The 27,439-nt window shown below is 45.0% G+C and overlaps 4 protein-coding genes across 8 annotated transcripts in view; 2 read left to right on the forward strand and 2 right to left on the reverse strand.

The window, feature by feature from the left end:
• The window catches only part of saga (S-antigen; retina and pineal gland (arrestin) a), an 11,161-nt gene extending 2,912 nt beyond the window's left edge, over positions 1-8,249 (forward strand). The window contains exons 2-16 of one of the 3 annotated variants that reach the window (XM_062404614.1): positions 2,306-2,384; positions 2,880-2,940; positions 3,453-3,497; positions 3,907-4,106; positions 4,426-4,485; positions 4,574-4,641; positions 4,797-4,932; positions 5,083-5,167; positions 5,243-5,315; positions 5,603-5,740; positions 5,832-5,909; positions 6,336-6,350; positions 6,969-7,021; positions 7,118-7,127; positions 7,779-8,249. In XM_062404614.1, coding sequence (XP_062260598.1) covers positions 2,337-2,384; positions 2,880-2,940; positions 3,453-3,497; positions 3,907-4,106; positions 4,426-4,485; positions 4,574-4,641; positions 4,797-4,932; positions 5,083-5,167; positions 5,243-5,315; positions 5,603-5,740; positions 5,832-5,909; positions 6,336-6,350; positions 6,969-7,021; positions 7,118-7,127; positions 7,779-7,902 — 1,194 coding nt within the window. In that variant the 5' untranslated portion in view covers positions 2,306-2,336 and the 3' untranslated portion in view covers positions 7,903-8,249. Of the gene's footprint in view, positions 1-2,305; positions 2,385-2,432; positions 2,521-2,879; positions 2,941-3,452; positions 3,498-3,906; positions 4,107-4,425; positions 4,486-4,573; positions 4,642-4,796; positions 4,933-5,082; positions 5,168-5,242; positions 5,316-5,602; positions 5,741-5,831; positions 5,910-6,335; positions 6,351-6,968; positions 7,022-7,117; positions 7,128-7,778 lie in introns of those variants that run through there. The other 2 variants (XM_062404615.1, XM_062404616.1) reach the window with 2 other exon arrangements.
• Positions 8,250-9,019: 770 nt separating this feature from the next.
• Positions 9,020-14,961, reverse strand: LOC133968527 (inner ear-specific collagen-like). The gene is made up of 5 exons (XM_062404628.1): positions 14,342-14,961; positions 12,895-13,303; positions 11,711-11,791; positions 11,368-11,448; positions 9,020-10,912 (listed from the first exon to the last, which is right to left on the reverse strand). Exons 2-5 carry the CDS (start codon positions 13,301-13,303, stop codon positions 9,975-9,977), a joined length of 1,509 nt encoding a protein of 502 aa, XP_062260612.1. The 5' UTR covers positions 14,342-14,961; the 3' UTR covers positions 9,020-9,974.
• A 1,895-nt stretch (positions 14,962-16,856) lies between these two features.
• proca (protein C (inactivator of coagulation factors Va and VIIIa), a) lies at positions 16,857-23,978 on the forward strand. 3 transcript variants are annotated; one of them, XM_062404610.1, is made up of 9 exons: positions 16,857-16,998; positions 17,319-17,402; positions 17,560-17,717; positions 19,027-19,051; positions 19,223-19,333; positions 20,653-20,793; positions 20,984-21,102; positions 22,128-22,245; positions 22,867-23,978. In XM_062404610.1, exons 2-9 carry the CDS (start codon positions 17,333-17,335, stop codon positions 23,448-23,450), a joined length of 1,326 nt encoding a protein of 441 aa, XP_062260594.1. In that variant the 5' UTR covers positions 16,857-16,998; positions 17,319-17,332; the 3' UTR covers positions 23,451-23,978. The 3 variants fall into 3 exon arrangements, with proteins under 3 accessions (XP_062260594.1, XP_062260592.1, XP_062260595.1); XM_062404608.1 differs by having other exon boundaries at positions 16,942-17,122; XM_062404611.1 differs by having other exon boundaries at positions 16,942-17,100.
• Positions 23,979-24,516: 538 nt separating this feature from the next.
• Positions 24,517-27,126, reverse strand: dusp28 (dual specificity phosphatase 28). Its single transcript, XM_062404625.1, has 3 exons — positions 27,026-27,126; positions 26,195-26,574; positions 24,517-25,719 (listed from the first exon to the last, which is right to left on the reverse strand). Exons 2-3 carry the CDS (start codon positions 26,537-26,539, stop codon positions 25,618-25,620), a joined length of 447 nt encoding a protein of 148 aa, XP_062260609.1. The 5' UTR covers positions 26,540-26,574; positions 27,026-27,126; the 3' UTR covers positions 24,517-25,617.
• Between the last annotated feature and the right edge of the window lie 313 nt (positions 27,127-27,439).

Consider the following 27,439-nt stretch of genomic DNA (forward strand, 5'->3'; position numbering starts at 1 on the left):
TCCTCATCTGTTCACCTCCTCTTCTCCTTCATCATCTGTTCACATCCTCTTCTCCTTCATCATCTGTTCACATCCTCTTCTCCTTCCTCATCTGTTCACCTCCTCTTCTCCTTCATCACCTGTTCACCTCCTCTTCTCCTTCCTCATCTGTTCACCTCCTCTTCTCCTTCATCATCTGTTCACATCCTCTTCTCCTTCATCATCTGTTCACCTCCTCTTCTCCTTCATCACCTGTTCACCTCCTCTTCTCCTTCATCACCTGATCACCTGCTCTTCTCCTTCATCACCTGTTCACCTCCTCTTCTCCTTCCTCATCTGTTCACCTCCTCTTCTCCTTCATCATCTGTTCACATCCTCTTCTCCTTCCTCATCTGTTCACCTCCTCTTCTCCTTCATCATCTGTTCACCTCCTTTTCTCCTTCATCACCTGTTCACCTCCTCTTCTCCTTCCTCATCTGTTCACCTCCTCTTCTCCTTCATCACCTGATCACCTGCTCTTCTCCTTCATCACCTGTTCACATCCTCTTCTCCTTCCTCATCTGTTCACCTCCTCTTCTCCTTCATCACCTGTTCACCTCCTCTTCTCCTTCATCACCTGTTCACCTCCTCTTCTCCTTCATCATCTGTTCACCTCCTCTTCTCCTTCATCATCTGTTCACCTCCTCTTCTCCTTCATCACCTGTTCACCTCCTCTTCTCCTTCTTGACCTGTTCACCTCCTCTTCTCCTTCATCACCTGTTCACCTCCTCTTCTCCTTCATGACCTGTTCACCTCCCCTTCTTCTTCATGACATGTTCACCTCCTCTTCTCCTTCATCACCTGTTCACCTCCTTTTCTCCTTCATCACCTGTTCACCTCCTCTTCTCCTTCATCACCTGTTCACCTCCTCTTCTCCTTCATCACCTGTTCACCTGCTCTTCTCCTTCATCATCTGTTCACCTCCTTTTCTCCTTCATCACCTGTTCACCTCCTCTTCTCCTTCCTCATCTGTTCACCTCCTCTTCTCCTTCATCACCTGATCACCTGCTCTTCTCCTTCATCACCTGTTCACATCCTCTTCTCCTTCATCACCTGTTCACCTCCTCTTCTCCTTCATCACCTGTTCACCTCCTCTTCTCCTTCATCACCTGTTCACCTCCTCTTCTCCTTCATGACCTGTTCACCTCCTCTTCTCCTTCATCACCTGTTCACCTCCTCTTCTCCTTCATGACCTGTTCACCTCCCCTTCTTCTTCATGACATGTTCACCTCCTCTTCTCCTTCATCACCTGTTCACCTCCTCTTCTCCTTCATGACATGTTCACCTCCTCTTCTCCTTCATCACCTGTTCACCTCCTCTTCTCCTTCAGAAACACCAGATACGTGTTTGGAGGAAATCTTTTTAGATGCACTTTAGTCAATTCATTGGAAATCCAGTAGTGCAGTTTATAGATTTTGCCACTAGAGGGCGTCAACACACCAGGTGAGACGAACACAGTTGTGAACAATGATGTCGATTATTAAGTTTACAGGAATGAATATTACGTTTTACTTACAGAAAGAGTCACGATGGCTCTGGATGTAAAACCTTTCATTCAGGTAAATTCCCCCAGCTAGCGACCTCTGTGTTACTCTGCCGGGATCTGGTGGCAGAGTGGATCCTAGTGGGTCTGGTGGATCCTGTGGGTCCGGTGGGTCCGGTGGATCTAGTGGATCTGGTGGATCCTGTGGGTCCGGTGGGTCCGGTGGATCTAGTGGATCTGGTGGATCCTGTGGGTCCGGTGGGTCCGGTGGACCTGGTGAAGTCCCGACACCAACCGACTGACGGGGAAAAACAAGCTTAGTTTATTCATTTAGATTTTACATCTTAAGTTATTTATCCATCATATAAAGATCTTAAATACTAGTGTGATGAATCAGTATTTTCTAAGACCTGTTCAAACCTTCAGGAAAAATAAGAGTTGATGTTCGTCCACTTTCGTAAAACTTTAACTTTAAAAGATGATGATTGTCCAAATAAATTCTTATCGCCCGAAGTTTCCTTACTGGAGGGAAACTACTTTGGCAGCACAACTTATTTAAATATTTAACGTTACAGAGCGCACAGTCAGATTTCAGTGTTCAGCGTAGTGACACCTAGTGGTGGAGTCGGTGACTTTCAGGTGACATAGAAACGTAAAAAGGGGATTTGGAGAGTGTTAAGGAATCTCAGGAGCTCTTTATTTGTTCTCCTTCAGTTTCAGACCTGTTAAAAAACCATGTGACTCAGATCCCAATAGATGAAACCTGAATATTGACTAGCATTCGTCTTCTGTGTCTCGTCCCAGGTTCTGCTGACTCACGTCCATCTGCAACAACATGAGTCCAAGAAATGTTGTTTTCAAGAAGATCTGCAAAGACAAGTCGGTGAGTGACAGAGGGAATCAGCTGCTGCCGCGTCCGGTCGTGAGAATCTGTCGATTTGTGTCAGAGTGAAACTTTGCTGCTAGCTGGTCGAAAGCAGATTCTGATCCTCAGGAGGTCGGTGCAAGGTCACGACAACGTGAGCGCCACCCAGACACGTGTGTGAGAGACAGCTTTATGTCAGATTACAGCTCACTCTGCTGAATGTGTGTGTGTGTAAGGTGTGTGTGTGTGTGTGTGTGTGTGTGTGTGTGTGTGTGTGTGTGTGTGTTTGATAGACATCTCTCTCTGCTGCAGCCTAGCAGAAAATCGACAAAAATCAGTTTTGTTGGATCTCAAATTAATTGTGAACAACTTTAGTAGATGATGAATAGTTTCTGACTGTAATAGTCGTTGAAGACGTAAACGCCTTCATGAATTATGAAGTAATTCAGGTTGTTTCATGAGGATGCACAAATATGTGTGTCAGATTCTCTAAGTGTCATATTTCCTCCTCAGGTCGGAGTGTACATGGGGAAAAGAGACTTTGTGGACCGTGTGGACTCAGTGGATCCTGTGGGTGAGTTTAAAACACAACCTTCATCCACCAGCAGGACACTTCAACCATCACAGCAATGGTCTGTGTTATGAGGGTTTGTGTTCTCTTGTGTTTGAGGTGAATTGACAACACGTTGCTAAAAAGTTTTAAAAAACATCACACACAAACATACACAAACACACACACACACACACACACACACACACACACACACACACACACACACACACACACACTCACACACAGCTTCCCGTGTTTGTTTTTTGTTCCCCTGATTCACACACTTGTTTAATCGGTTATAATTATGTTACTTACTGATGATATGAATTTAATAAACAGTTGTGTCCTAATTTGAATGTATACAGTTCATAAACAGCATGTTTTGAATATGTATTTGGCTCTGATGATGTCACAGCAGCGTCACATCTTTGCTGACGACTGCATGAAGAAGCACCAGGAGCCATTTTGAATTTATCTTGGACCTGTTTCATTTTTGATTTCCTTAAGAGCTTTGACTATTTTTCCACCACTAGATGGCGTCATCCTCATTGATCCCGAGGCTCTGCAGGGGAGGAAAGGTCAGCGGCCAAACACACTGATCCAGGTTCAGCACACATGATGTTTAGTGAACCAAAGGAACCCTGGAGCAAGTGTGTTAGTGTTGAACGTCTCACGAGTCCAAATCAAATTTAACAGAGAACTTCACTGAACCCTGAACATCACTCATGAGGAGAGTGAAGCCGATGAGATGAGCAGCTCTCGATATGAGAGATTATTGATAGTTTCCATCTGTCACAGAGAACTCTCTCAAGTCTTATTCGCAGCCTAAAGTAATTTTTATAAAAGAATAAATAGAAACGTGTTCAACTTTGACCAATTGAGAGTTAAAATAAACTGAAAACTCAACATGAAACTAATTTGATGTAACACATTTGTGTGCAATGATTCAAATCTTTGGTCTGAGCCTGTTTCTCTTCTGCCCTCTAGTGTTCGTCACCCTGTCCTGCACCTTTCGGTACGGCAGAGATGACATGGATGTGATGGGAATCGCCTTCCGCAGGGAGCTGTACCTGGCCACCCGCCAGGTGTACCCGCCCCTGCAGGACCGCGAGAAAGGAGTCCACACCAAGTCCCAGGCCCGACTGCTGCGCAAGCTGGGAGACAACGCCTACCCGTTCTTCTTCGAGGTGAGACGGTCTCAGCGACCTCCTCTTCAAACCACTGCTCCTCCTGCCCCGAGGGGAGGTGTCAACTTATCAGATCGTGATCTAAGTCAAAAGTTCCAATCCCACATTTCCCTTTGCTGTTTGAACCAATGATCACATCAGCATGATTATCTGAATGTTGATGAAGGATGGAAGAAAGAAGGATGATATGAGGGAGGTAGAGTCTGCATTCAGCATGAAGGCTTTTATTCTGATGGTCTTGCTGTTCAGCACAAACTGAACTAAATGATCAGTTTTTATTTTTAGTGTTGTGTGTCTCATTGTGTTTCTGTTTTTACAGCTACCTGACAACCTGCCTTGCTCAGTGGCTATGCAGCCGACGCCACATGACGCAGGCAAGGTAAGAAACCGACTCAGGATTCAAACCAGCAGCTGCTATGGATGAAGTGACCACATGACGGTGACCCCTCTTTTCTCTCGGCCTGCAGCAATGTGCCGTGGAGTTTGAGATCAAGGCGTTCAGCGCGGAGAGCCAGGACAGTAAAGTTCGCAAACGGTGAGTCGAGCTCGTCGTCCTGTAGGAAAATGGAGGTTTGTATCAACGTCTTAATAACGAGGAAGAAGAACCTGCAGGGCGGCCGCTCATCACTGAGTCAGAGCAGAAACTCAGAAAACAGTTTGATGTGTCCTCGTATTTGTTCTGTCCCACAGGAGCTCAGTGACGCTGACGCTCAGGAAGGTGCAGTTTGCCCCAGAGAGCGAAGCAGTGGCGCCCTCTGTTGAGACCACCAGGGATTTCGTCATGTCTGACAAACCGCTGCATGTCAAGGCCAGTCTGGACAGAGAGGTGAGGTCACGTTCAAAATCTAAAATCATCAACTTATATTCAGCGAGTTTGTGAAATATGTTTTTTGTCATTTGAGGTCATTGCACTGATGTTTGCTCAAGAGTTTTGATTTGTTCTTTGCTGATTTTAAACCTCACATCCTGTTTCCAGATGTACTACCATGGTGAATGCATCAAGGTGCACGTCAGTGTCACTAACAACTCCAGCAAAAACATCAAGAACATCATCGTCTCTGGTAAACACCCCTTTGAGATGTGTCACATGTCCTGAAGCAGGAACTGGACTGAAAGTCTCCTCTTGTCCTCCTCAGTGGATCAGGTCTCCAATGTGGTCCTGTACTCCAATGACAGCTACATCAAGTCTGTGGCCATCGAGGAGTTTGGGTAATGATCAGCACGCACAGCATTCTGCAGAATTAATAAAGAGAGGTGTCGGTTTAATGGCTCCACTCTGGGGACACCTAGTGGACGGAGGCTTCAAGTTTACAGGTCGTCCATCTTATCCATATGATCACGATATCTCACGAGCCGAGAGGGAACCTTAGCACAAATATTCACTCAGACAGTCAAAGAAACTGTCAGACTGTTAAACTGTCAGAAGAAGAGGCTCCGACTCTCGTTCTCCTTTCTATCTGTCCAATGTTGAATGTGTCTCTGTCTCCTTGTCTCAGGGACTCGGTGTCTGCTGGGGCCACCCTGCAGAAGACCTACACGCTGCTGCCCCTGCTGGCCAACAACCGGGAGCGGAAGGGCATCGCTCTGGACGGGAAACTGAAGCACGAGGACACCAACCTGGCATCGTCCAGCATGTGAGGAAACAATCAGCGTCCACAGAGACAACATGTCGTGTTGGACGGATCCAGAAGTTTCTGTTAACGTGGTGGTCTTCTTCTCTTTCAGTGTCAAGGAGGGCGTGCTGAAGGAGGTTCTGGGAATCATGGTGTCATACAGAGTGATGGTGAAGCTCATCGTTGGAGGGTCAGTGTGTGTGTGTGTGTGTGTGTGTTGTCTTTACTTGTCATGAGATGCAGGTTGATGTCTGTCTGTTATCATTTTGTTTGAGGAGTGTATGAATGAACAGAGGGAGAGGAAACCACCAGAGGAGGAATGATTCTAGAATCTTAGCAAAGACCCAGAATCACAACTTGAGCCTTTTACTGGTGGAAACAGTTCCAGTGAACGTTAACTGAACAGTCACTGTGTTGATTTTACCTCCTGTTTACAAACCCACATTAAGAAACATATCTTTAAAATCTCTCCTCTGTTAAATGTAATTCTTCCACTTTATGGTAAATGACTCTTTGGTTACTTTTCCTTGAGCAGCTGAAGTTCTTTGTCTGCGTTGTGTGAATTGATATGAAACTGTTTCTGCTGTTCTGACGTTGGTCTTTGTCTCCACCACAGGATGATGGGATCAAGGTGAGTTCATCTCCACTTTAGTTATTAACAGCAGCGACTCTACAGCAACAAAGAAAGATGGCCGATGTTCTGTCCTCTAAACAGACTGAACCTCCACGAGTCTGCTTTGGAAGTTAACCACTTATTAAATATGTTATGAAATAAAAGCAACACTCAGTCCTGTATCAGGTGACCTTAAGTTGACTTGAAAGTTGACTTGAAAGTCTAAAGTAGACGTATTCTGTTCTTCTTCATGTTGATAGTGTAATGATTGTCCATTGCTGCAGCTCCTCTCTTCAGCCTCGTTTTTTACACTTTTACAAGCACAGTCAGGAACGGCACTCAGCTCATCGCTCACAAGGCCCAACAGTCCCCAAGATATTAGCTCCCTGAATATGTTGGATCAGAAATCAGAGAAAATGTTGAAATTAAAAAAGACACCTTCTACCTCCATAAGTCTAAAAAGGCCCCTGACACAGATCCAGCAGAATGTAGGAAGTTCTTCCTTTACCCATAAAACCTCCTGTTGAGTTTCATGTTAATCCGTCCAGTAGTTTTAATCAATCAAGACAATCATGTGTCCTTTAAATAACATAAATGCTCAGGTCTGTGTCTGAGACTGTGTTGTTTGTGTTGCAGTGAGGTGGGACTGGAGGTTCCCTTCAAACTGATGCATCCTAAACCGGATGCAGGTGAGTCACCGTCCTTTAAACCAGTTGACGGATTTATTCACACAGGATCAAACATCACGTTTCAACCTTCTCCTCTTTGTTTTCTGCTGCCAACAGTGAAGGAGAGGTAAGTTCCTGAATGTCCTTGTGTCCAGGTCGCTCCGGGACGGGATCGTGTTCCTGGCTCTTCTATCACTTCATCAGCTCTTTTTCACTCCTCTATTAGCTGCTGTTCTCATCCCTTTGTCTTCATCAGCAGTGTCAGCTCTTCTCTGCTGGGTTTTGTTTCCTCAGCTCTCTTCCTTTCCCTCAGAACTCTGCTCAGGATGAACTTGACTCATTTATCATTTATCTTCTCGATTGCTCCATTTTGTCTGTATTTTGGAATCGAACGTTTTCAGAAACGAGCACAAATACAGTCTAAGTGAACTCCGGCAGAGTACGGCTCCGTCTGGTTCCATACGTATCTGACGTTGAGCATACATTTACAGCAGCAGCTGTTCTGGTTTAGGAAGCAGAGGATCATGGGTAATATCCAGGGTTCAGTAGTGTTTCAGTTCAGTGGGACGACTCAACACTTAGTTTTTTCTACACATGAAACCACGTCATCACTCTGAAACAGAACCCAGCAGAATGAATCCCCTTGTGTGTCTGCAGGGGGCGCTGTTGCTCAGTTACATAGTGCTGATTGAGCTCTGTGACTGGACGCTTATTGCCAGAATGCATCTTGGTTATTGTAGTTTTCTGTCAGGTCTGACATATTTATTGTCTGATGCAGTGAGATGGAGGAGGAGATGGTGTTCCAGGAGTTCAAGCGTTCCTACCTGAAGGGGATGATCAACGATGAGGACGAAGATGGAAACGTGTCGGGTGGCGACGACATGGCGCCCAAAGAGAAATAGAGGAGAGAGGGGGGGGGGGGGCTGAAGCGTGGGCAGCTGGGAGTCTGAGTCGCTTCAGAGATTTTGATAGAATAAGATGCAGCTAAATGACAGAGCCTTCGTTCATCATGTTTCAGTCCCACGACAGCTGCTTTCAAAGTGAATTTGTGCTTTTAGAAACGTCCTCAGGAGCTGAATCTAAATGTTCAGACTGAAGTAACGAGTCGGCTGTAGTTTCCTCATGTGACTCGACAGCTTCACTGTAGAGCTGCTGCTGATTGTTAGAGATGTCCTGCAGAAACATTTGTATGATGATGAAACTCTGTGCGACTATGTGAGCTGTGTGTCAATAAAGCTGATCGATCCGTCCTCGTGTCAGACGCTCTTTCTTGAGGCAATGCTGTTGGGGGGGGGGGGGGGGGGGGGAGTTCATGGGATGTGCAGCAGTGAACAGGCCAATGGTTGATTTTTGAGACACGACTGTAAATAAAGATGGACGACACATCTCCACTTCCTCCAGAAATATCTCAGATATCAAAGTATCGAGAACGCTGCCACCTTGTGGTGATGGCGTCATTTGCAGTCATCGTCTGTGCAGTGGTTATCGTAGAGTGGAGCTGTGGTATCGTGGTTCCGAAGATAAACACTCTCCACCAATCAAACGTCAGTCTCAGCTGGATTTCCTCCATCCTGATTTCACGCTCGGGTTTTTTATCTGTGATATTTTAGCTTCATTACTGGAGAGTGGGAGGAAGTGGTGATGTGTCGTCCATCTTTGTTTACAGTCTGAACCACCAGGGGAGCCATTTTGGCTAAGGTAGGATGTTAACAAATCATTACATGTGCCAGCGTTTCTGCAAAATCATTTGAAAACAAACTTAAAACAGATCGTATCAAGTGACTGCTCGTCCTCATGTGGCTGCTCAGCAGAGCTGTAGCTTCTGAAGGACATTCATTCATTTACCTGCTTTCTTCTCTGCCCCTGTACTAAGTGATCGAGCTCCTCTTCAGACACTGCTTTACTGATGTCTGAAATAAAACCACTGAAAGAAAACAGGGAATCAGTCGCTTCGGCTGCAATTTAATGTGATTATTTATTCTCAAGCATCACAACATATATATTATTAACATTCGACAACAGAAACTGACAGAAGCTCTCAAAATAAGCTGCAGCTGAGTGGATTGATGGATAGAAGCTAAATGTTCTCTCTCGCAAAGTCTCTTTAAAACATTGACCATCAGAGCAGATTCTGCAGATCAGAAATCAGCTACTAAAGAAATGATCAAATGCAGGAGTCACAATAAGACAAAACCGTGGAAAATACTTATTTCTACTAAGTTTATTGACATGATGAGACAAACATCAAGTATTTAGTGAAACTTCCACTGAAGAAGATTCAGCACACTCAGGAGACGGAAAGATCTTTTGATTTTCATGTCACACTAATATTACAACTTTATTTTCAAAATCACAGAATCGTTTTTCTTCAACAACGCCTGAATACATCGTAAATAACACATATTGAAAGTAGCATGTTTCAATGCAGGTGTCATAGTTTAGCTTGTTGATCATTTACACTCAACCTAGAGTCGTCAAAATGTTCACCTGATGAAAAGTCACCAGAAACATCTGAACGAAATTTCTCCCAAAACTACTGATTGTGATCTTGTGGTGGAGAGAGAGGAAAAGTCAGTGTAAGATTTAATCAGCACAGTCATATTTGAGTTGTTGTTGTTTTGCAGAGTAACAGTTCCACATCTTCCAACAACCTTCTCTACAAGAACACAGATTTAGTCCATAAATGGCTCAGATCTAATCTCTGTCAAGATTCTCAGTCATCCAGGTCAAGGTATCTCCAGAAGACCTTCAACTGGACTTGCTTGTCTTTTAACACAAGAAAGTCCGTCTGCCGACGCACACTCACTTGCTTCCTGTGTGACGACACATTTGGGGCAGTTGTGATTGACTCAGTCACTTTCTAACCGGGTAACAACAGCGAGTTGAGTAGCTTGAAACTTCTAGAAATACACAGAACGTTTGATTGGCAAGTTGAGGATACTTCATCTACAAATGTGCGACTGACTGGAGCTTACTAAGGTGGAGGAGTGGTGGTGTGTGGAGGAGTGGTGGTGTTTGGAGGACCATCCCAGCCAAATTGTCCGTTCTCTTTCTTTTCATCTGGTAAGAAACCTCGAAGGAAGGGCATCTCGCAGGAGTCAGGGTGCAGCAGATACCCAGAGAACGTGCTGCTGCTCTCACTGTCAGTGTAGATGCCGTTGGTATTATTGTTCTTCACCTGCAGCCACACCTGGTCTCCTTGCGTGAGGTGGCGGACGACACTCTGGCTGGCAGTGGCTTGGTTTCTTGTCTCTGTTGTTTTGACTACAGGGTAGAAGTTGTGGAACAGGCCGACCTTAAGTGTCCTGAAGGAGACGACCAGGTGGAAGGAGAAGACGTAGGTGCCATTGACGGGGGCTGTGTAGATGCCAGAGAGTGGGTCGAAGTGGCCAAACCAGTTTAGGAGGACACGTGGGAAAGGAATGGGCCAGTCTGGGATGGGAGACGATTGGATGACAGATGCAGAGAATGCTGATTGGATGGCTATGGAACATGGACCGGGTGGACCATTGAAGCCATTGATGCCGTGGTCGCCTTTTGGTCCAATGGGGCCCATTGCACCTTGGACACCAGTGTCCCCTTTGTTCCCTTTATTCCCCTTTTCTCCTGGTCTCCCATCAGTGCCGTTCATTCCATCAGTGCACTCACACACTCCTTGATCACCCTGATCACCCTTCTGGCCATTCAGACCGGGTTCGCCAGGTTTACCCAGGACACCGTTATCGCCCTTGAAACCTTTAGGTCCCGCAACTCCTTCAACCCCAGGCAGGCCCCGGGCTCCAGCTGGTCCAGGGGGGCCTTGGGGACCCTGTGTACCCTGGCCACTATCACAGGAGGCAGGACATGTGCCGGTTTCTCCCTGGGGACCCAGTGTACCTGGGGGCCCTATCAAACCTGTGTCTCCTTTGTCCCCTATAAACACAAACATCCAGATTAATCAAAGAGTACAGTTTGAATCTTGTTAGAACCCTGATATTTTCAACTCTTGTGGTCCCAGTGCCGGACGAGGCCACACCCACCATGTTGGTGGTCCATGAGCATGGCATCGAGGATGTCAAAGGACTGAAATGGACTTAATTGTAAATATGTCTCAGTTCTATTACATCGAATGATGTCGCGTTGCAGATCAGAACTTTCAGAACAGGTTCTGTCACATCACCATTGACCACTTTATCGTTATAAGTGTCAGTCTGGTGTGGAGGTTGTTCCCATAGTTTGGTTCTATGACAGACTTCTTAAGACCTGAAGCCAAACAATTGAAGTGATGTGTAAGCTTGGGACAGCTTGTTCATTCTGGTGTGAGTGGAGTCGTGGCGTCCATGAATCACTCATAACCCTTTACATAGAATGATCTTTCTCACAATGACCTTTAAAGCCTTGTGCGCCCTTTGCCCCGGTGAATCCGGCAGGACCGTCCTGCCCCTCCTTCCCCAGGTCGCCCTTCTGACCTGTAACAACAGACAAAGACAGAGACGCAGGAGTTGACCGGGAAAAAACAAAGTAAATTCATGTTTTGTTGGGAGAACAGAGGTCAAGTCAACGGACTTGAGTTCAAACATGTGGGTCACATAAATCCAGACATGTGACTGCAGAGGGCACTATTGTTCAGTAAGGTTACTTAGTGTTGCTTTTAGTGATATGCCCTGCAGCCACAGCGGTGAGGGAATCGAACGTGTCGCTGTTACATCAGTGCAGTGATGTGCGACTCACCTTTCATCCCCTGATGACCTGTGAATCCTGCTCGACCTCTGAACCCCGTCATTCCTCTTCTGCCTGGACTCCCAGGTTCACCTGCTCAACGATGAACAGTCAGCATCATATTAGCATGAAGGTCCTGAAGGGGAAGCAAACTACCAACCTTGGTGTTGGTGCCTTGCTGCATTTATATCACAATCCTCACAGACACCAGTGGGTCTCAAACATCCATTTGTCATCATCTGATCTTCATCAAACATTATTACTGCTGTGGAAAGTTTCTAACCTCTATGAAGATATCTGAATGATGACCTGTGATTGTCTTTACGTATATCCAAAGGGCAAAATTCACATAATCTACAAAGGGCCAGACTCTGGTTATCTTTAGGTTTAGGTTTCTGTTAGTATCGGAGCGGAAATTAGTTGTGAAGACAGGCTACAGCAATCCATGGAGACAAACATCAACACAATACAGCAGACAGCACAGAACATAGTACAGCCACGAGTCACGACAAGTGCTTCACCCCCCCTCCCCACATGCACCCACTGCTCCTCCAGGAGCCTGGAGTGCTAAAGCCACATCACGACGGCCGGGGGGGAGGAGCTGGAGCTTGCTCTTTAAAGGGTGAAACGTTCCCCAATAGTCGAGCTGGCCTTAAGCTGAGTGGAGTAAAGCACCGAGAGGTGGAGTTGCGACCCGCCTACTAGCCCACTGTATTATCTGGTTGAGGGCGTTTTCGTCCTGCAGAGACATTCTACCAAACCGAGACACAAGGGACAAAGACAACACAGATTCAATAAAGCTCGATAGAATAGGCTCTGCATGGTTACGTCAATGTTAAAACAGTTTTCTAAGGCAAGACAAACGCTGGTGCCCTGTTTTGCAAACTGCCTCGCAGTTCTTACTAAAGGTTAGTTCAGAATCAATGACTGTCCCAAGATATGTTCAACACGCTCCACATCTGAAAATTTGTGCCTGGTGTCATATTTGCTTCGGCACATGTCTGTTTACAGGACAACAAGAACGCTTTAAAGCCTTAAAGCAGTGCAGGCTGGGTAATGTTGACGTTTGGGTGTCAAAGTGCAGGTCTTGCTGAGGACAAACACAGTTTACTCTGCAGTGATCACAACAGCCACTAGGAAGTTGCGCTCATAAGGAGTAGAGAAAAAGCGCAGGCGATTTAAAGTGGTGCACATGCCTGAAAAGCCCCGGTCTCCACGATCTCCCTTGGGCCCCGTGGTGCCTTTACAGAGGGTGCAGATGCAGAAAGGAGGAATCTGCTCGAGAGGCGGCGGCACTGCTGAGTTCAGGAGGACGTCGCAGATGGCCGCTTCAGATATGGGGGGCATTATTGGCCCGGGGCTCTGTAGCATCCGGACTTTGTTGAAATCGTTGGTCATGTTGCCGCTGTCTGGCCACGGTGGCATCGCGGGCCCGAGGCCGCTGCGGGACATTGGTGGCCATTTGGGCATCTCCTCCCAGTCTGAGTCGTTCTTGGGGTCCGAGGTGGAGCCGTCCTCTTCGCTGGACTCTGGGGACATGTTCGGTAGCAGCATGGCAGAGCATAAGGAGGACAGGACCAGGAGTCCCAACAACCTCAACACCATCTGCAGGAAGAAGAGGAAAATGAAAATCTGCATCAGTGTGTTGGTCTCAGTGTCTCAGGAAGGCTCCAGAATCAAGTGTCACTTCTCTGGTTTCATGTCTCATATCCAGATGAAAACCAGTACGAGTACGTTGTCCCATTTTGATCTTTGTCGGCCAAATAACAAATCTGATCGCAGTCGTTTTGTTGTTTCGCCGGCAACTTGCAGATCAGTGTAGACTCTCCTCCTGTCCAGCAGGGGGAACTTATGTATCTACCACAAAAACTGGAAGAACAAGTGCTTCTGCGCCTTCGCAGTATAATTACGACTTTTTCACGCAACAAGTTTAGTCGTCCTCATGGCTCTAATCCAAGGTGCTCCCTCACCCACTCAGATGAAGCGAGTCTCCAACAGATCGATCTGAACTTCAGAACTGACCCGAGGTCTTGAGTCAAAGGAGCTGTCTTCTATTGGACAACGAACACGTCTCAGCTGTGATGAGACGTGTTCATGTCTTTAGAGTTTCAGCTAAACTTAAAACCATTTAAAACATGAACGTTAATCATAGGAACGTCTTGGTGAATAAAAAGTTTCTTGTGAGAGAACAACAAACAGTTTGTTAGCGACAAAAGTAAAACATTTGACAATTCCCAAGAAAACCTGCTATTTAGATCTGATTGTAAAATGATGTTCATTGGTTAATAAGTGATGACGTCAGCAGCTCAACAACTCTTGTACCAAAATCTTCGCCACCTTTCCGAGTTGTCGCTCCGGCTCTGCTCAGGAGTTAACGCAGGATTCAGCTTTCAGAGGCGGAGGAGAAGAGGCCGTGATTGGCTGGTGTCCTAAACATTTAAACTAATTTCAAATTCAAAGATTATAAATTTGGTAAAACTGAAATCTTTTTTGAGAGCTGTATTGAACCTTTTAAAAACTAAATCAACCTTTTAAACCTGATTTCAGGGGGGGGGGGGGGGGGGGTAAGGAAACTGATCTATATCCTACTTAGTTCGAACTAATTTGCTTCCAAAACCCAAATCCTAAAATCCCCAAACTCACCTCTCGGTCCGAGGCGTGCAGTTTGTTCTGGAGAAGGAGTCGTGTGAAGATGAGCAGGTCGGACGAGGCTTTGATTCCTTTATAAGCCTCGCCCAAAACAAAACGTCTTTCTTACTTCTCGCTGAGGACGAGGGAGGGGACGCCCATCGTCATTGTCCTGCTGAACTGAGTCGTCTCCCTGTTACGTGATCATGAAACAGCAGAAAACCAGTGAAAACCAGTGAAACCAGTGAACTCTGAGCAGAAAGCAGAGACGCTCTGTGTTTATCTCTCCATCACTCTCCAGCTTCTTCTTTGTCTCTCTTTCTCCTAAGCTCCTCTGAAGAGTTGACTTCAGGAGTTTGGCTCCACTGATGTTCTCTTTTTACTGGAGACACAAAGACGGGAAACTCTGAGTTTATATTTTCAACATCAACTCTCAGGCTCTGAACTCGTTCAAGGATCTCAACAGATCAAGTTTCACATTGAAAAACAAAAGGTGGAACTTCTCTGATCAAACAGGAGGAAACGGTGGTGTTTGGATTACACAGAGTCACTGCCCGGTATATAGGTCATGAACTCCTCCAGGTTAGCAGATGGGACATGAACCAAACTAACTTTCAAAGTAGAAGTTAAATAAATGTTTGTCCAAGCTGGTTTCTGTCATTCAGGTGGTTTTTATCTCATGATCAGAGCTGACTCCTGATTGGTTGAGAGTTTGCATGGGCGGGACCTCAACAGCACGGCTCCACTCCACTGCTGAACAGACTGACTCCAAATCATTTATAGAATAATGATGATAATAATCACAATCATTTTAAAAATTAAAACAGCTGCATGATTTATTTATACTAAATGCTGTAAAGGTATGGATTGTGTTAGTGTGTGTGTGTGTGTATTTCTTTTTTCATTCTTTAGTAATTAGAATTTTATTGTGGTTCCAGTTTTGTCGATCTTGGTAAGAAACCAAATGAAATCAAAGAAATCGTTTAGTCCATTATTTTCACCCTAATAAAATATTACATTCAACTGAACTCAAATATTATTCAATGGAATCAGTCGATCTGAAACTCAAATAAAAGATCAACATCTAAACAGCTGAATTTCAGTCTGGTGCCTCAGGCTCTGACTGTTTCATGGTTCTGTGTTTTCTTATTCGCTGTCAAATTATTCTGAACAAGCTCTGAAGTCTGTAGCTTGTTGTGTTACTTTTCCTCTTCCACACAATTCAGTCAGCGATACAGTAATTTAACCCCGGAGGCATCCAGTGCTTCACAAAGAGCAGCCTACTTGTATTATTATTATTTTAGCACATTTAACAGCAGAGGACAATTCATTCTGTAACAACAACCCGTGGGATTACATGGACACATGATCCCGATCAATCTGATGACAAACAGGAGACGAAGGCAGCAGCTGAAACTTAAACCTGTAAGAGACTGAGACCACGATCACCTGCTGAGTCTGTGTGGAAGCTGGTGTCCAGACAGACGGAAAAGAGACGAGTCATTCTGCTGCTGCTCAACACACACACACACACACACACACACACACACACACACACACACACACACACACACTCACACACACACAGAACGTGCACAGGACAATGTCATTAATAATCCTGTGAAACACGGTTGAGGATCCACAAAGTGCAATGTGCCCGTTCACCTCTAGAACGGTTCAGTGGACTATACTGTACTATACAGTGAAACATTCATCATCATTATTTTAATATATCATCATTATTAGCAGAGTTACACAGAAACTACTGGTGTCAGAGAAGAAGTCAGTAAATGTTGGTGCAGATCTGGATCAGGAACACTGAATCACTTTCTGTTACATTCTGAGGTTAACAGTGGTGGGCGGCAGAGGGTCAGACCTCAGACCAGCTCACCATCACAACAAAGCTTGGGACGACCGTGTCCTCCATCAGAACCTCTGCTGCTGTGAGTCGCCTGTGGAACCAGAGACGCCTCCTTTATGTCCCCAGGCCAGCTTTTATTCTGAAAAATCAAACCAGCCGAGCACACAAAGGTAAACCGAGCCGAGGGCACGAGGAAGAGCCACAAAAGAAGACACGGAGATGAATAGTTAACCTTAATAAGTGTCCTGGTTTCCACGGGCGGAGCCGCCCAGTGCCCCCTGGAGGATCTCAGGGCGTTCACAGCAGAACAGGAGCTCATGTCGCCGAGGGGGGGGGCGGACCCCTGGGGGGAGCTGAGGCCCGACTCCAGGGACACAACACATCTGTGGTAGAGGACACGTGACGCACACTCACAAGCACTTCATTAGGAACACCACGCTGACACTGGGTTGTATCCCAGATGTTGAGCTTCATGATGTCATCACGTGATCATCTCTTCTCCAGCCGGAGGTCACTGAAGGTCACTGTCATGTGACATGGAGCATCATCCTGCAGGAAGTTAAGGAAGATGAACTGAAAGGAGGAAAATGCTCAGCAGTCAAACAGACCGTCACACCATGACTCACAGCGCCACCTACAGCCTGCACTGTTGACACATGGCAGGTCAGCTGTGTGTGTCTGTGTGTGTGCGTGTGTGTGTTGACAGTGGTGGGCTGCAGACTGTGGACTCTCAGTAAACACAGGCAGTTAGTCATTAACGGTAGAAACCCAGCGGAGCCTCGTCTCTGTCCAAAGCTCGGAGTCTTCACACGTAAGTACGAAGACACTCGTCCCACTTGTTTCTCTGACTCTTCGATTCGTCGTGACGGTGTCGAGGAGGTCGACCCCTGTCCTTCAGCTCCCAGGGTCAAAGGTCGTTTCAGGGTTCAAACAAGGTTTCAGCGCTTCTCAGAAATATTAAGACAAAAAAGAAAAGATATAATTTTGTTGTGATTTTGTGTCAAGAATCGTAATTCACGTTAACGTCAACGCCGTCGCTCAGATGTTGATTATGAACTTTAAAGTTTGTGTGGCCTTCACTGCTTTACTGGAGACGCTGAGTACATCTTAACACGATCTCATTGGCTGCAGGTTTGACTGACACCATGTCCCGCCTCGTCCTCCTTGTGTCCCTCACCGTCGCTCTGTGGTCTGCGTCAGGGCTCAGTGTCTCAGGTGTGTGAGTATGGACGACAGATTGACAACGAGTTTCATCCGTCCAGGCTTTGAGAACTGTCACATTGGAAATGAACATGGACAGAGATCTCAGAAGCTGGACGGAGGTGTGGAGGAGCTGGAGGACGCCACGTGTGTAACCCTCTGAATCCCTCAGTGTTCTCCGACCCGGCTGAGGCTCACATGCTGCTCCGCTCCCGTCGGGCCAACTCCTTCCTGGAGGAGCTGAAACCCGCCTCCATGGAGCGGGAGTGTGTGGAGGAGAAGTGTGACTTCGAGGAGGCCAGAGAGATCTTCCAAACCAGGGAAGCCACAGTGAGATGAATTTACTCCATTTTACAAAGAGTCTTCCGTTTAAAGGTCCGGTGTGTTTAGGGTTGCAAAGGGATGGACAATTTCCGGTAAATTTCCGGAAACTTCCGGAAACTTTCAATGGGAATATTGAGCTCGGGAATTTTGGAAATTTTGTTTATATCTCTGGCATTGCATTAGTATTTTTTTACAAGCATTTATTCTCATCTTATCTCATGTGTGGAGACATTTCACCACAGCCAATGTAGAAGGAGAGGCTGTGTACATTTGCAAATACTGTGCAAAGACCTTTGTTAAGAATGACACAGATCCAGAAGCATAGAGTCAAGTGCCCAAAGTTTCCTCAGGGCTCAAATCAGCCTATGACAAAACAAAATGTTTATATTTATGTCTGTACATGACAAGGTAAATAAACTTAGTATAAATTACCCACACAATTTCCAGTTATTTCAATTAATTCCCGTATATTCCCATGGAAAGATTTCCACTTTGAATATTCCCGGAATTTTGCAACCCTAGGTGTGTACGATTCACGTTAAAGGATCTGTTGTTAGAGATGTAATATAAAATAATCCTAGAGATGTTTTCACTGGTGTGTTTCATCTAAATTGTACAAATCGTTGTTTTCTTGACCCTAGAATGGGCGTATTTAAATATAAAGTATTTAAATACTTTGTATAGTCATCAGGAGCAGGTCCTCTCTACAGAGGCAGCCATGTTTTTTACAGTAGCCCAAACGAGACAAACTAAACCTTTTGAGTTTTTATGACAACGGAAGCTTCCACATGTTCTCTTTCATGTTTGGGGGGGGGGTGAGATGAGGTGATTTAGCTGCAACATGACACTTCACCACTAGATGTCACTAAATCCCACCCACTGAACCTTTAATCACTTCATTTCAGTTCTTGCTTCAGAATCAGTCTTGTTTGTTGGAGTCCTTGTTTCTCAGGAATGAAACAACCTATTGAAGAAGATTTTTAAATGAGACAGTTGTGATGTAATGAGACTTTAAATGCAGCCTCTGGAGGAGGCGGAGCCTCTCAAGGAGGCGGAGCCTGGAGTGAGACACAGCTTCTATCCTTCACGTCTCTGTGAAGAACACACGTGATTCCAGCTGCTGCAGCCTGGAGGGATGAACAGGATATTACACAACCGGACTGTGAAGCCTTTACATTTCGTATTTAACACAATGTTGTTGGTTTCTCTCACGCTCGTGTTCATGCAGCTGTTTTCCAGGAGTTTCCACATCGTAAGTCACTGCTCGTTACTGATGAAGCTTCATCACTGACATTGTTGTTTTGTGTGTTAACAGCTGGAGTTCTGGACCCGGTACACAGGTGAGAGACGTGTCCTCTTTAACATGAGACACTCTGAAGCATGTGAACTCTGGTTCAATCAGTTTGAAGCTCAGAGTGAAAAACCATCGCTGTTCTAAACGTTTCCATGTGTCTGATGTTTTTCAATGTATCGTCAGTGTCTGAAGCCCAAGTCTGATCTGACCTTTTCAGATGGGAACCAGTGTCACTCCCACTTGTGTGTTAATGGAACCTGTGTGGACCAGTACCAGGCCTACACCTGCCGCTGTAACCCTGGATACGAGGGCAGATACTGTGACCGGCGTGAGTCTGATGTCCATAAAGACGATTTAAAGACCTGTGCTGTTTTTGTGAGCACAAAAAATATTCAACTTATTCTGGAATATTTTACTATTATCAGTTTCCAACGTTCAGAAAACTTCTCCGATCTTTAAAGGTCCAGTGTGTAAGATTTAGGTTAGAGGATCAATTGTTAGAAACGGAATAACAATTCTTCGTGATGTTCTCACTAGTGTGTTTCATCTAAATTGTACGAATTGTAGTTTTCTTTACCCTAGAATGGACCCTTTATATGCCATGTTTTCACATTAGCCCAGACTGGACCGACTCAACCTTTTGAATTTTTTATGAAAACTGAAGCTACCACAGCTTCTCTTGAAAGTGGTGTTCAGCTGCAACATGACACTTCACCACTAGATGTCACTAAATCCTACACAGTGGACCTTTAAGCAGACGCCTTAAGAATCAGAATCAGAATCAGAAAGTATTTATTGCCAAGTAGGTTTACACCTACAAGGAATTTGCTCTGGTTATTGGTGCATACAATGAACATAGAAACATAAAAACACAATAAATACAACACACATAAGAAAAGCAATAAAAAGAAACAATATATATTTACTCACTATTTACTTCTTATTTACTCCCTTTTCCTAATATTTATACAGAGTTGCATTTATTTAGACATAAACATATCTAAATAAAATATATATATAATAGATAAAAGATATAAAAGTGAAGTAAAAAATGAAATGCAAGATGCAAGACAGTGAACAATTACAAACAACCCTTATGTCAGGCTTTACGATTCTCAGCTACACGTTGGTGCAAGTTGCGGGTTTCCAACCTTATTCGTTACCGTACAATGGCTGAAAAACACCTCTATGAACAACATCCAACTAGATCCAGATTTTTATTTGAATCTGCACAAAATCACACCCTCATGAGTATCTGTCCCTAATGTTGTCCTAACTTTTTCACAAAGAATCATAAACTTCCTTGAGAAATCAACAAAAAAGTCTCAAGTGTTTGTGAATCTTGCACAAAGTCCTCTGATCCATCCAGCATCCTTTCACCAGGTCTCTGGTATTTGTGAAATCCTGCCAGCAAACAGACAAGACTCAAGACTCAACTTCATTTTCCTACAAAATGGAACATTTGTCAGGGTTTCTTCCCCCATGTTGCTGCCATAGAATTACACTTAAACGTGCACAAATCCCTGTTACACAACAGACATCGTAGCAAAGGAAGATGAGCTCAAACTCCAAGAAATACATTTTAATTAAAGCGCCAGTAAAACTCTTGTGATCTGAGTGTAAATGTGTACACCCTGTGTTGCTCAGTTGTGACCGCCACTAACTGCTCTGTGGAGAACGGCGGCTGTGACCATGAGTGCAGGGAGAGCGAGGACGGCCTGACGAGGAGCTGCAGCTGTGTGAGCGGATACAAACTGCAGGAGGACTCCAGGGAGTGTGTCCCGAAAGGTGAGACACCATTCAGGTCACTTCTCAGCTCTGCACCCGTCAGCTGAGCTGCACGCACAATCACATCACGGAACTCATGTGCACTAATGTAGCTTTTCTTGTGTGCACAAGAATGTCACTTGTGTAACAGGTTTCATGCACAATCCAGTTTTCGTTTGTTTATATGAGAATGACTGCGTTGTCCCTGAAGGTCCCTCGTCCTGCGGTCAGCTGCTGATCGGCAGGTCGTCCTACACCGAACCCATGGATGGTCTGCTTCCGTGGATGGTGGCAGGGGAGGTTGGGAAAAAGGGGGAGAGTCCCTGGCAGGTAACAGGACTCTAACTGTGGCATCAGTCACGCACAGAGGACGCTTGGTGGGACGCTTGGTGGGACGCTTGGTGGGACACGTCAGGGACACAGACAGTAAACAAGGACGACGCGTCTCCACTTCTTTCAGAAATGAAGACAAAATAACGTGAACCGAGCGCTGCCATCTTGAGGTGAGGACTTCATCTGCGGTCTGAGTCTGTGCAGAGTGATCATGACGAGGTGCCGCCCATACATGCTCTCAACCAATCAGGAGTCAGTTTCAGCTGTCAATCATCAAGTCTCAGTCTGTTTTCATATCATCAAATAACTGATTCAAACCAAACTGATCAGAAACACTTGAACAAACATCAGAGAGAAGAACGAGCTGAAACGACAGAAACATCTTTGACAAACATTCATTGGTCGAGAGTGCGAATGGGCGGGACCTCGTTACCAAGGCTCCACTTTACGATCATTGCTGCAGACACCCTGATGACATCATCACCACAAGGTGGCAGCGTTGGTTTTGAGATATTTGAGCTCCATCCGGCTGGGTGGGAGGAAGTGCACTGCGTCGTCCATCTTTACTTACAGTCACTGCTCAGGGATCTGAAGTCTGCACCTGTTAAACAGCCGATGTAATCAAACTCTGCTGCTTGACAATTAATGTTGTGTGTCGTCCGTAACACAATACATGCAGCCTTACTATCTTATTTCACTAACACTTATTTAAACTGAAAAAAAATCGGTAAACATCAGAGGACAACAATCACTAGTAAAGGTTATTTATTCTTTTACCAACTAAAGTACATTTATGGTGTTTTGGTTTTTATATCGATCCTAATAAGACATTTGGAAATTCTTTGGTTCATCAAAATGTACTTTGAAGAAATTAAATATGGCAAAGTTGGAACTGATTGTGATTCCTCAACCATATCTGTTCTAACCAATCCCGGGCTTAAACTTTGAACTTAACTTTATTTAACTTTTGATTGCTGTATTTATGTTTCATAAATATTTAACGGTGGAGTTTTCCTGTGCAGGTGCTGTTAATGAACTCCAAAGGATGTTTTGAGTGCGGCGGAGTCCTCATCGATCAGAGCTGGGTCCTCACGGCCGCTCACTGCCTCGACAAATACTTCAAATTCAGTGTTCGACTCGGTGAGTTTTCACTCTGCTCATACCGAACAGTAATAAGAAACTAAAGGAGACGTCCCCTCCTCTGAACCGTCAGTGGGACATTGTGACGGTCACATCTCCTGTTAAATGAGTCTTTTTCCTCTTTGTTCCGGAGTTGGTCCTTCAGTTTTAGAGAAGAGCTTGATTCCACATTCAGATTTTGAAAAGCTTTCAATCAAATAGCTCCTGCTTGTGCTTACATTCAATCTGCTCAAACTGTGCACTTGTGCTCAGATTTGTATTTGTTTACACTGTTTACAGAGTTAAAGCAGAGGAGAAATCCGACAGAGAGCTACAGCTGGAGCGTGCAAGCACACAGTTTGAGCACAAGCAGGTTATATTTTAGTGGGAGTGCAGGGTTTTGAGTGAGAGCATTAGAAAGTCTGAACCTAAAATCAATAAGTCCTGAACTAAAAGATTTAGTTCTTAAATAAAGAGGGATCAACATTGTCCTGCAGGAGATCCCATTGTACATTCACCGTGTGAGGATCAGTCAGAGGTGGGAGGAGCAATGTTGTGGAAAAAGCTCTAGTTGGTGACAGCAACAGGCACAAGCCCCCTCGCTAACAGGTATCCTGGGAAAACGCTGTGATCTATCTGCAGGTGACTATGAGCGTTTCAAAGATGAAGGCACAGAGATGGTGCTGAAGGTCGACAAGACCTTCAAACATCCAAACTACGACATCAGGACGCTGGACAACGACATCGCCCTCCTGCATTTGGAGTCGCCCGCCCAATTCTCCAAATACATCATCCCTGTGTGCCTGCCGGGACAGGATATGGCCGAGCGGGTGCTCCACCTCAACGGCACCGCCACTGTGGTGACGGGCTGGGGCAGTGAAAGCCCCGGTAGCATCCGCCTCAGCTCTGCGCTCAACGTCATCAAGGTCCCGCTGGTGAGCCACAGCATCTGCTCCAAGCAGATGTCCCTCAACATCTCCGACAACGTCCTCTGCGCCGGGATCCTCGGCCAGAGGATGGACGCCTGTGAGGGGGACAGCGGCGGACCGATGGTCACTTTGTACCGAGGCACCTGGTTCCTGATTGGCCTGGTGTCCTGGGGCGAGGGCTGCGGCAGGGAGGACAAGCTGGGCATCTACACTAAGGTGTCCAACTACAACGAGTGGATCGACAGAGTGCGTGAAGAATGGAACAGTCGACCTCCACAACCACCATCAGACATCTAAACCACCTCCAGCCCCAAAACTCGATCCAGTCTGTCTTAATGCTTTAATACACTTCAATAAAGGCTTCCTGTCTAAAGAGGCTGTGATCACCCTCCTGGATCTTTGTATCAACTTAACCATAAAAAGGGCTGAAAAATAACGACACCCTCCCGAGTTAAAGATCAGTTATCAAGTATCTTGGTCCCCAGAGGATGAATCCCACTGTTTCTAATGATTCTCAGATTTCTCTTCTGGCGCCACCAACAGTTCAATTCATATTTTACTTCAGTCAGTGGTTTCATTTTGGCTTCATTGGTGGATAGTGGGAGAAATGAAAGAACAAACATGAACGCCTCGACGAAGGTCAAACAAATGCTATCAAACCCCCCCCCCCCCCCCCCCACACACACACACACACACACACACACATGTTGTGAAACTTAGTGAAGTTCAGGAATACGCAAAAACTGCAGAACCGATTTCCAGGAAATGTTGTGGCGGCGTGGAGTGTGACCCAAGAAAGAACCAATAAAGTTTGTTGCTGACTAAGGGATCCTATGTCCTTCTTTAACATCATGAGACAGAACATGGTTTAACATTTTCACAGATGTCTGAGGCGTGTTTAAACAAAAAGAATCTGGGTCTAGGGAATTTAAAGTGTTTTCATGATGTCACTGTTTGAGTCGTCCACTTTACAAACTAAATTCCACATTTTGAAAACTCACTCTGAAGAAATCACAATATTTTCACTCAAACGATCTCACCCATTTTATCTTATGAACAGTTAGAATCACAGAGCTGGTTCCTGAGGGAGCAGAGTTTTATTTCATTTGCACATATTTGTTCTTCAGCAGAGTCTTACAGGGAAACGCAGCCTGATCAGAAGGCCTTTGTGTTACAGCGCTGCAAACTGGAAGCTCACTGAAGTCCACAGATCTGTTTGTGTTTATCTCCACAGACACATTTCGAGGTCTGCTTTGTTAAAATCATTATTTTTAAATTCAGTTCTAAACCACAGCATCACTGAGCACAGTCCCTGTACCATCAGATAGCTCTGATATCATTTGTGATTTGAAAACAAATAAAAGAAGAGGTAAATATTTTATTTTTATTTTTCAAAACTAGAGCTGGAAAGAAAAATTATTTGTAGTGGCAAATAAAGGAAAACCAATCAGAAGACAGATCAATCAATCACACACCTGAGATTTACAAACACACAGACAGTTAGTCCTCCCATGTTTACATCCCATCACTACAAATATTCATCTTGTCGGTTCCAGACTTGAAATGAATCGTCGTTATTCACAGTGTTAACACGATAAGAACTGTTTAAAAATAAGAACTGTAGCTTTAACAGTTTATGATCAACACGCTTCACAATCAATGAGTAATATCTTCATCTGAATATATCAGAACCAGACCTGACGATACGCTGCCGCTCCATAACGGATCAAGTTTGACCTTAGTTCACGGTTTGCTCCATCTACACTTTCCATATATCTAGTCTATCCTTGTTTTATTTAGGTCCAGTACAGGTTAAGACATTAGATGGCTGGTTACAGTATTAATCATATACTTGTGTAGTAAACTGAACTATTATTAACTTTTAAAACTACATACTGTTGAAGTATTTGTGATTTGATCCAAATAGACATCTGGATCAAGGTGGTGGAGGGATGACCTCACACTGACCACACAACTAACAAATATTTGTTTAATTAATGAAATGTCAGGAAATAGTTAATGTTGTTGCATATTGATTTGCATTGCATCACTGTACATTATATACTACAGTCTTAGCATTGTTGTGCAGTTTATATCTATACAACCTTTTGGTCAAATTTTTTATTTTACTCTGTAAATATGCCAATAACAATTACGGTTATATTAAGTTAAAGTTGTTAATTTCCCTGTCAACGTTACTAAATATCTAAACTATGAACAGGATCTTTAATATCATGTTTCATTATGGACAAACGATGACTTCAATGATAAAGACGCGAGTGCTCCCTCTCTTTCAGTTTTTCCTCTTCACATCAATATATAAAGTTCATTTTGAATCTAGAATCTATGGTTGAGTAACTTGAAATATTCACAGTCAGAAAGATGGAGATCAGATGGAGCTGCAGCGGTGGACGGAGAGGAAGCGGTTCACCTTCAGAGCTGCTCCAGGGATCTCAGCCGAGGATCAGGTCTCTCCTCGTCTTTTACGCAGATCATGTTCATATCTGTGCAGCTGAGACATGAAGCCGGGGTTCGGATCAATCACGTGACGAGACGTCTTCACCTTCTAGCAGATCAGAGAACAAAATACAGAAGCAGGTGTTATTCAGCCCTGAGATCAGCATCAGTTCACTTTGGACTTTGACCCTATCGTCATTACTGCTTCTGGACATTTAAATAAGGCCAAAATATAAGGAACCCAACCCCTGTGTTCTGGAGTCAGACCCCATTCCTCTTTGATCAACCGTATAGTTCTGGATCAGGTCCTGAACCATCCCTTAGTTATGCTGCTGTAGCTTAAAACTACTGGGAGAACTCCCATCATGCACTGAACACCTCTCTGACTCCAGAGCTGCAGGATCAGATCCAACTCTATTCTCAACAACTATTATCCATCCTTCATCTATCCCATTAACCCTTTGTTGGTTGTGGTGGGAGCTGGAGCCAATCCCTTCTGACATTTAGTGGGAGGTGGGGTAAACCCTGAACAGGTCGCCAGCGGATCACAGAGCCAACCTACAGAGAGAAACATCCATTCACACCTGTAAGGCCTCCGTCAGGTTCAGCCGGCGGTGCTTCATCAGGTAGGCGATGCAGATGGTGGCCGACCGGCTGCGTCCGTTCTTGCAGTAGACGACGCTGCGTCCTCCACGGTTCGTCTCCTTCTGGATGGCGTCTGCACATCGGTCGAAGTGGCTATACAGGTCCTCGTTGGGGTCATCGTACACAGGCACCTGCAGCTTGGTGACGCTAGTGGAGGGAAACGGCTGCTGCTTGGACACGTTGATGCAGAGCGTCACCGCCTCCTGCTGGAGGAGCTCCTCGCTGCAGGCAGCACGAGCATCACTGATGAACAGAGTTTTAGTGACTTTACACAGCTGCAGCATCCTGGCCAGTGGGGGGGTGAACTGACCCTCAGAGGCTGAGAGAGGGAAACATCAACATCTGTCAGTTTGTGATTGACAGTAACCCATGTGACCATTTCAAAAGCCAGCTGGTCACGGTCAAAACAAGATGGTGATGGTTAAAAGAAACCAGCAGAGAGGACAACTCTCCACCCATCCACCCAACAACCTTGTGTTGGTGCTTTGAGTCGAGTCCCTTTTTCTCATGACGAGTATTTAGTGGTTGCATGTTCTCATTTCTGGCTGTTTTGCAAACTGAAGTGTAACTGTAAAAAAACTATTAACTATTAATATAAATGACTCAATTAAACGTATCACAGATGAATCAACTCAGACATATTTCTACACGGTAAAATGTTCCACATCTTAATAAACACACACAATCACACACACACGGACAAACATGCAATAAGACTCAATTATGTTCCTTAGAAAAATCCTGAATAATGTAAAGAGACTCTGACTCACCTCCAGCTGTCAGAGGATCTCCTGAGTGACAGACGACAGTGTTCCCTGTTCAGACCTGCAGGAGGACAGATCAGACTGATCCGGTCTGTGCAGGTCTCCTCATGACCTACACGCGCACACGCACACGCACACACACAAGCACACGCACACACATACACACACACACACACATACATACACACACACACACACACACATACACACACTGCTGCTATATTTACTGCACAAACTCTGACAGCTGCTTCTCTGGGTCCTAATGCTGCTCAGATTCACCACTGATGGGTCGAATACAGACACACACACATATACACATACAAACACAGACATATACACACACACACACACACACACACACACACACACACATTTTGGTAATTTGTCCCTTTTGATCGCAATAGTAAAATACCTTTTATT

The sequence above is a fragment of the Platichthys flesus genome, chromosome 14 (genome assembly GCF_949316205.1).
Source record: "Platichthys flesus chromosome 14, fPlaFle2.1, whole genome shotgun sequence".
Classification (NCBI taxonomy): domain Eukaryota; kingdom Metazoa; phylum Chordata; class Actinopteri; order Pleuronectiformes; family Pleuronectidae; genus Platichthys; species Platichthys flesus.

What these genes read in the sequence shown, in the direction of transcription:
- LOC133968527 (XM_062404628.1), bottom strand. Translation starts at nt 13,303, where the DNA reads ATGGTGTTGAGGTTGTTGGGACTCCTGGTCCTGTCCTCCTTATGCTCT. An exon ending in TGGAGACCGGGGCTTTTCAG is followed by an intron (nt 11,792 to 12,894) that starts GCATGTGCACCA and finishes ATCGTTGAGCAG; the next exon opens with GTGAACCTGGGAGTCCAGGC. An exon ending in GGGCGCACAAGGCTTTAAAG is followed by an intron (nt 10,913 to 11,367) that starts GTCATTGTGAGA and finishes TTGTGTTTATAG; the next exon opens with GGGACAAAGGAGACACAGGT.
- dusp28 (XM_062404625.1), bottom strand. Translation starts at nt 26,539, where the DNA reads ATGCTGCAGCTGTGTAAAGTCACTAAAACTCTGTTCATCAGTGATGCT. An exon ending in ACCTGACGGAGGCCTTACAG is followed by an intron (nt 25,720 to 26,194) that starts GTGTGAATGGAT and finishes CTGATCTGCTAG; the next exon opens with AAGGTGAAGACGTCTCGTCA.
- proca (XM_062404610.1), top strand. Translation starts at nt 17,333, where the DNA reads ATGTCCCGCCTCGTCCTCCTTGTGTCCCTCACCGTCGCTCTGTGGTCT. An exon ending in GTTCTGGACCCGGTACACAG is followed by an intron (nt 19,052 to 19,222) that starts GTGAGAGACGTG and finishes TGACCTTTTCAG; the next exon opens with ATGGGAACCAGTGTCACTCC. An exon ending in GGGCAGATACTGTGACCGGC is followed by an intron (nt 19,334 to 20,652) that starts GTGAGTCTGATG and finishes TGTGTTGCTCAG; the next exon opens with TTGTGACCGCCACTAACTGC.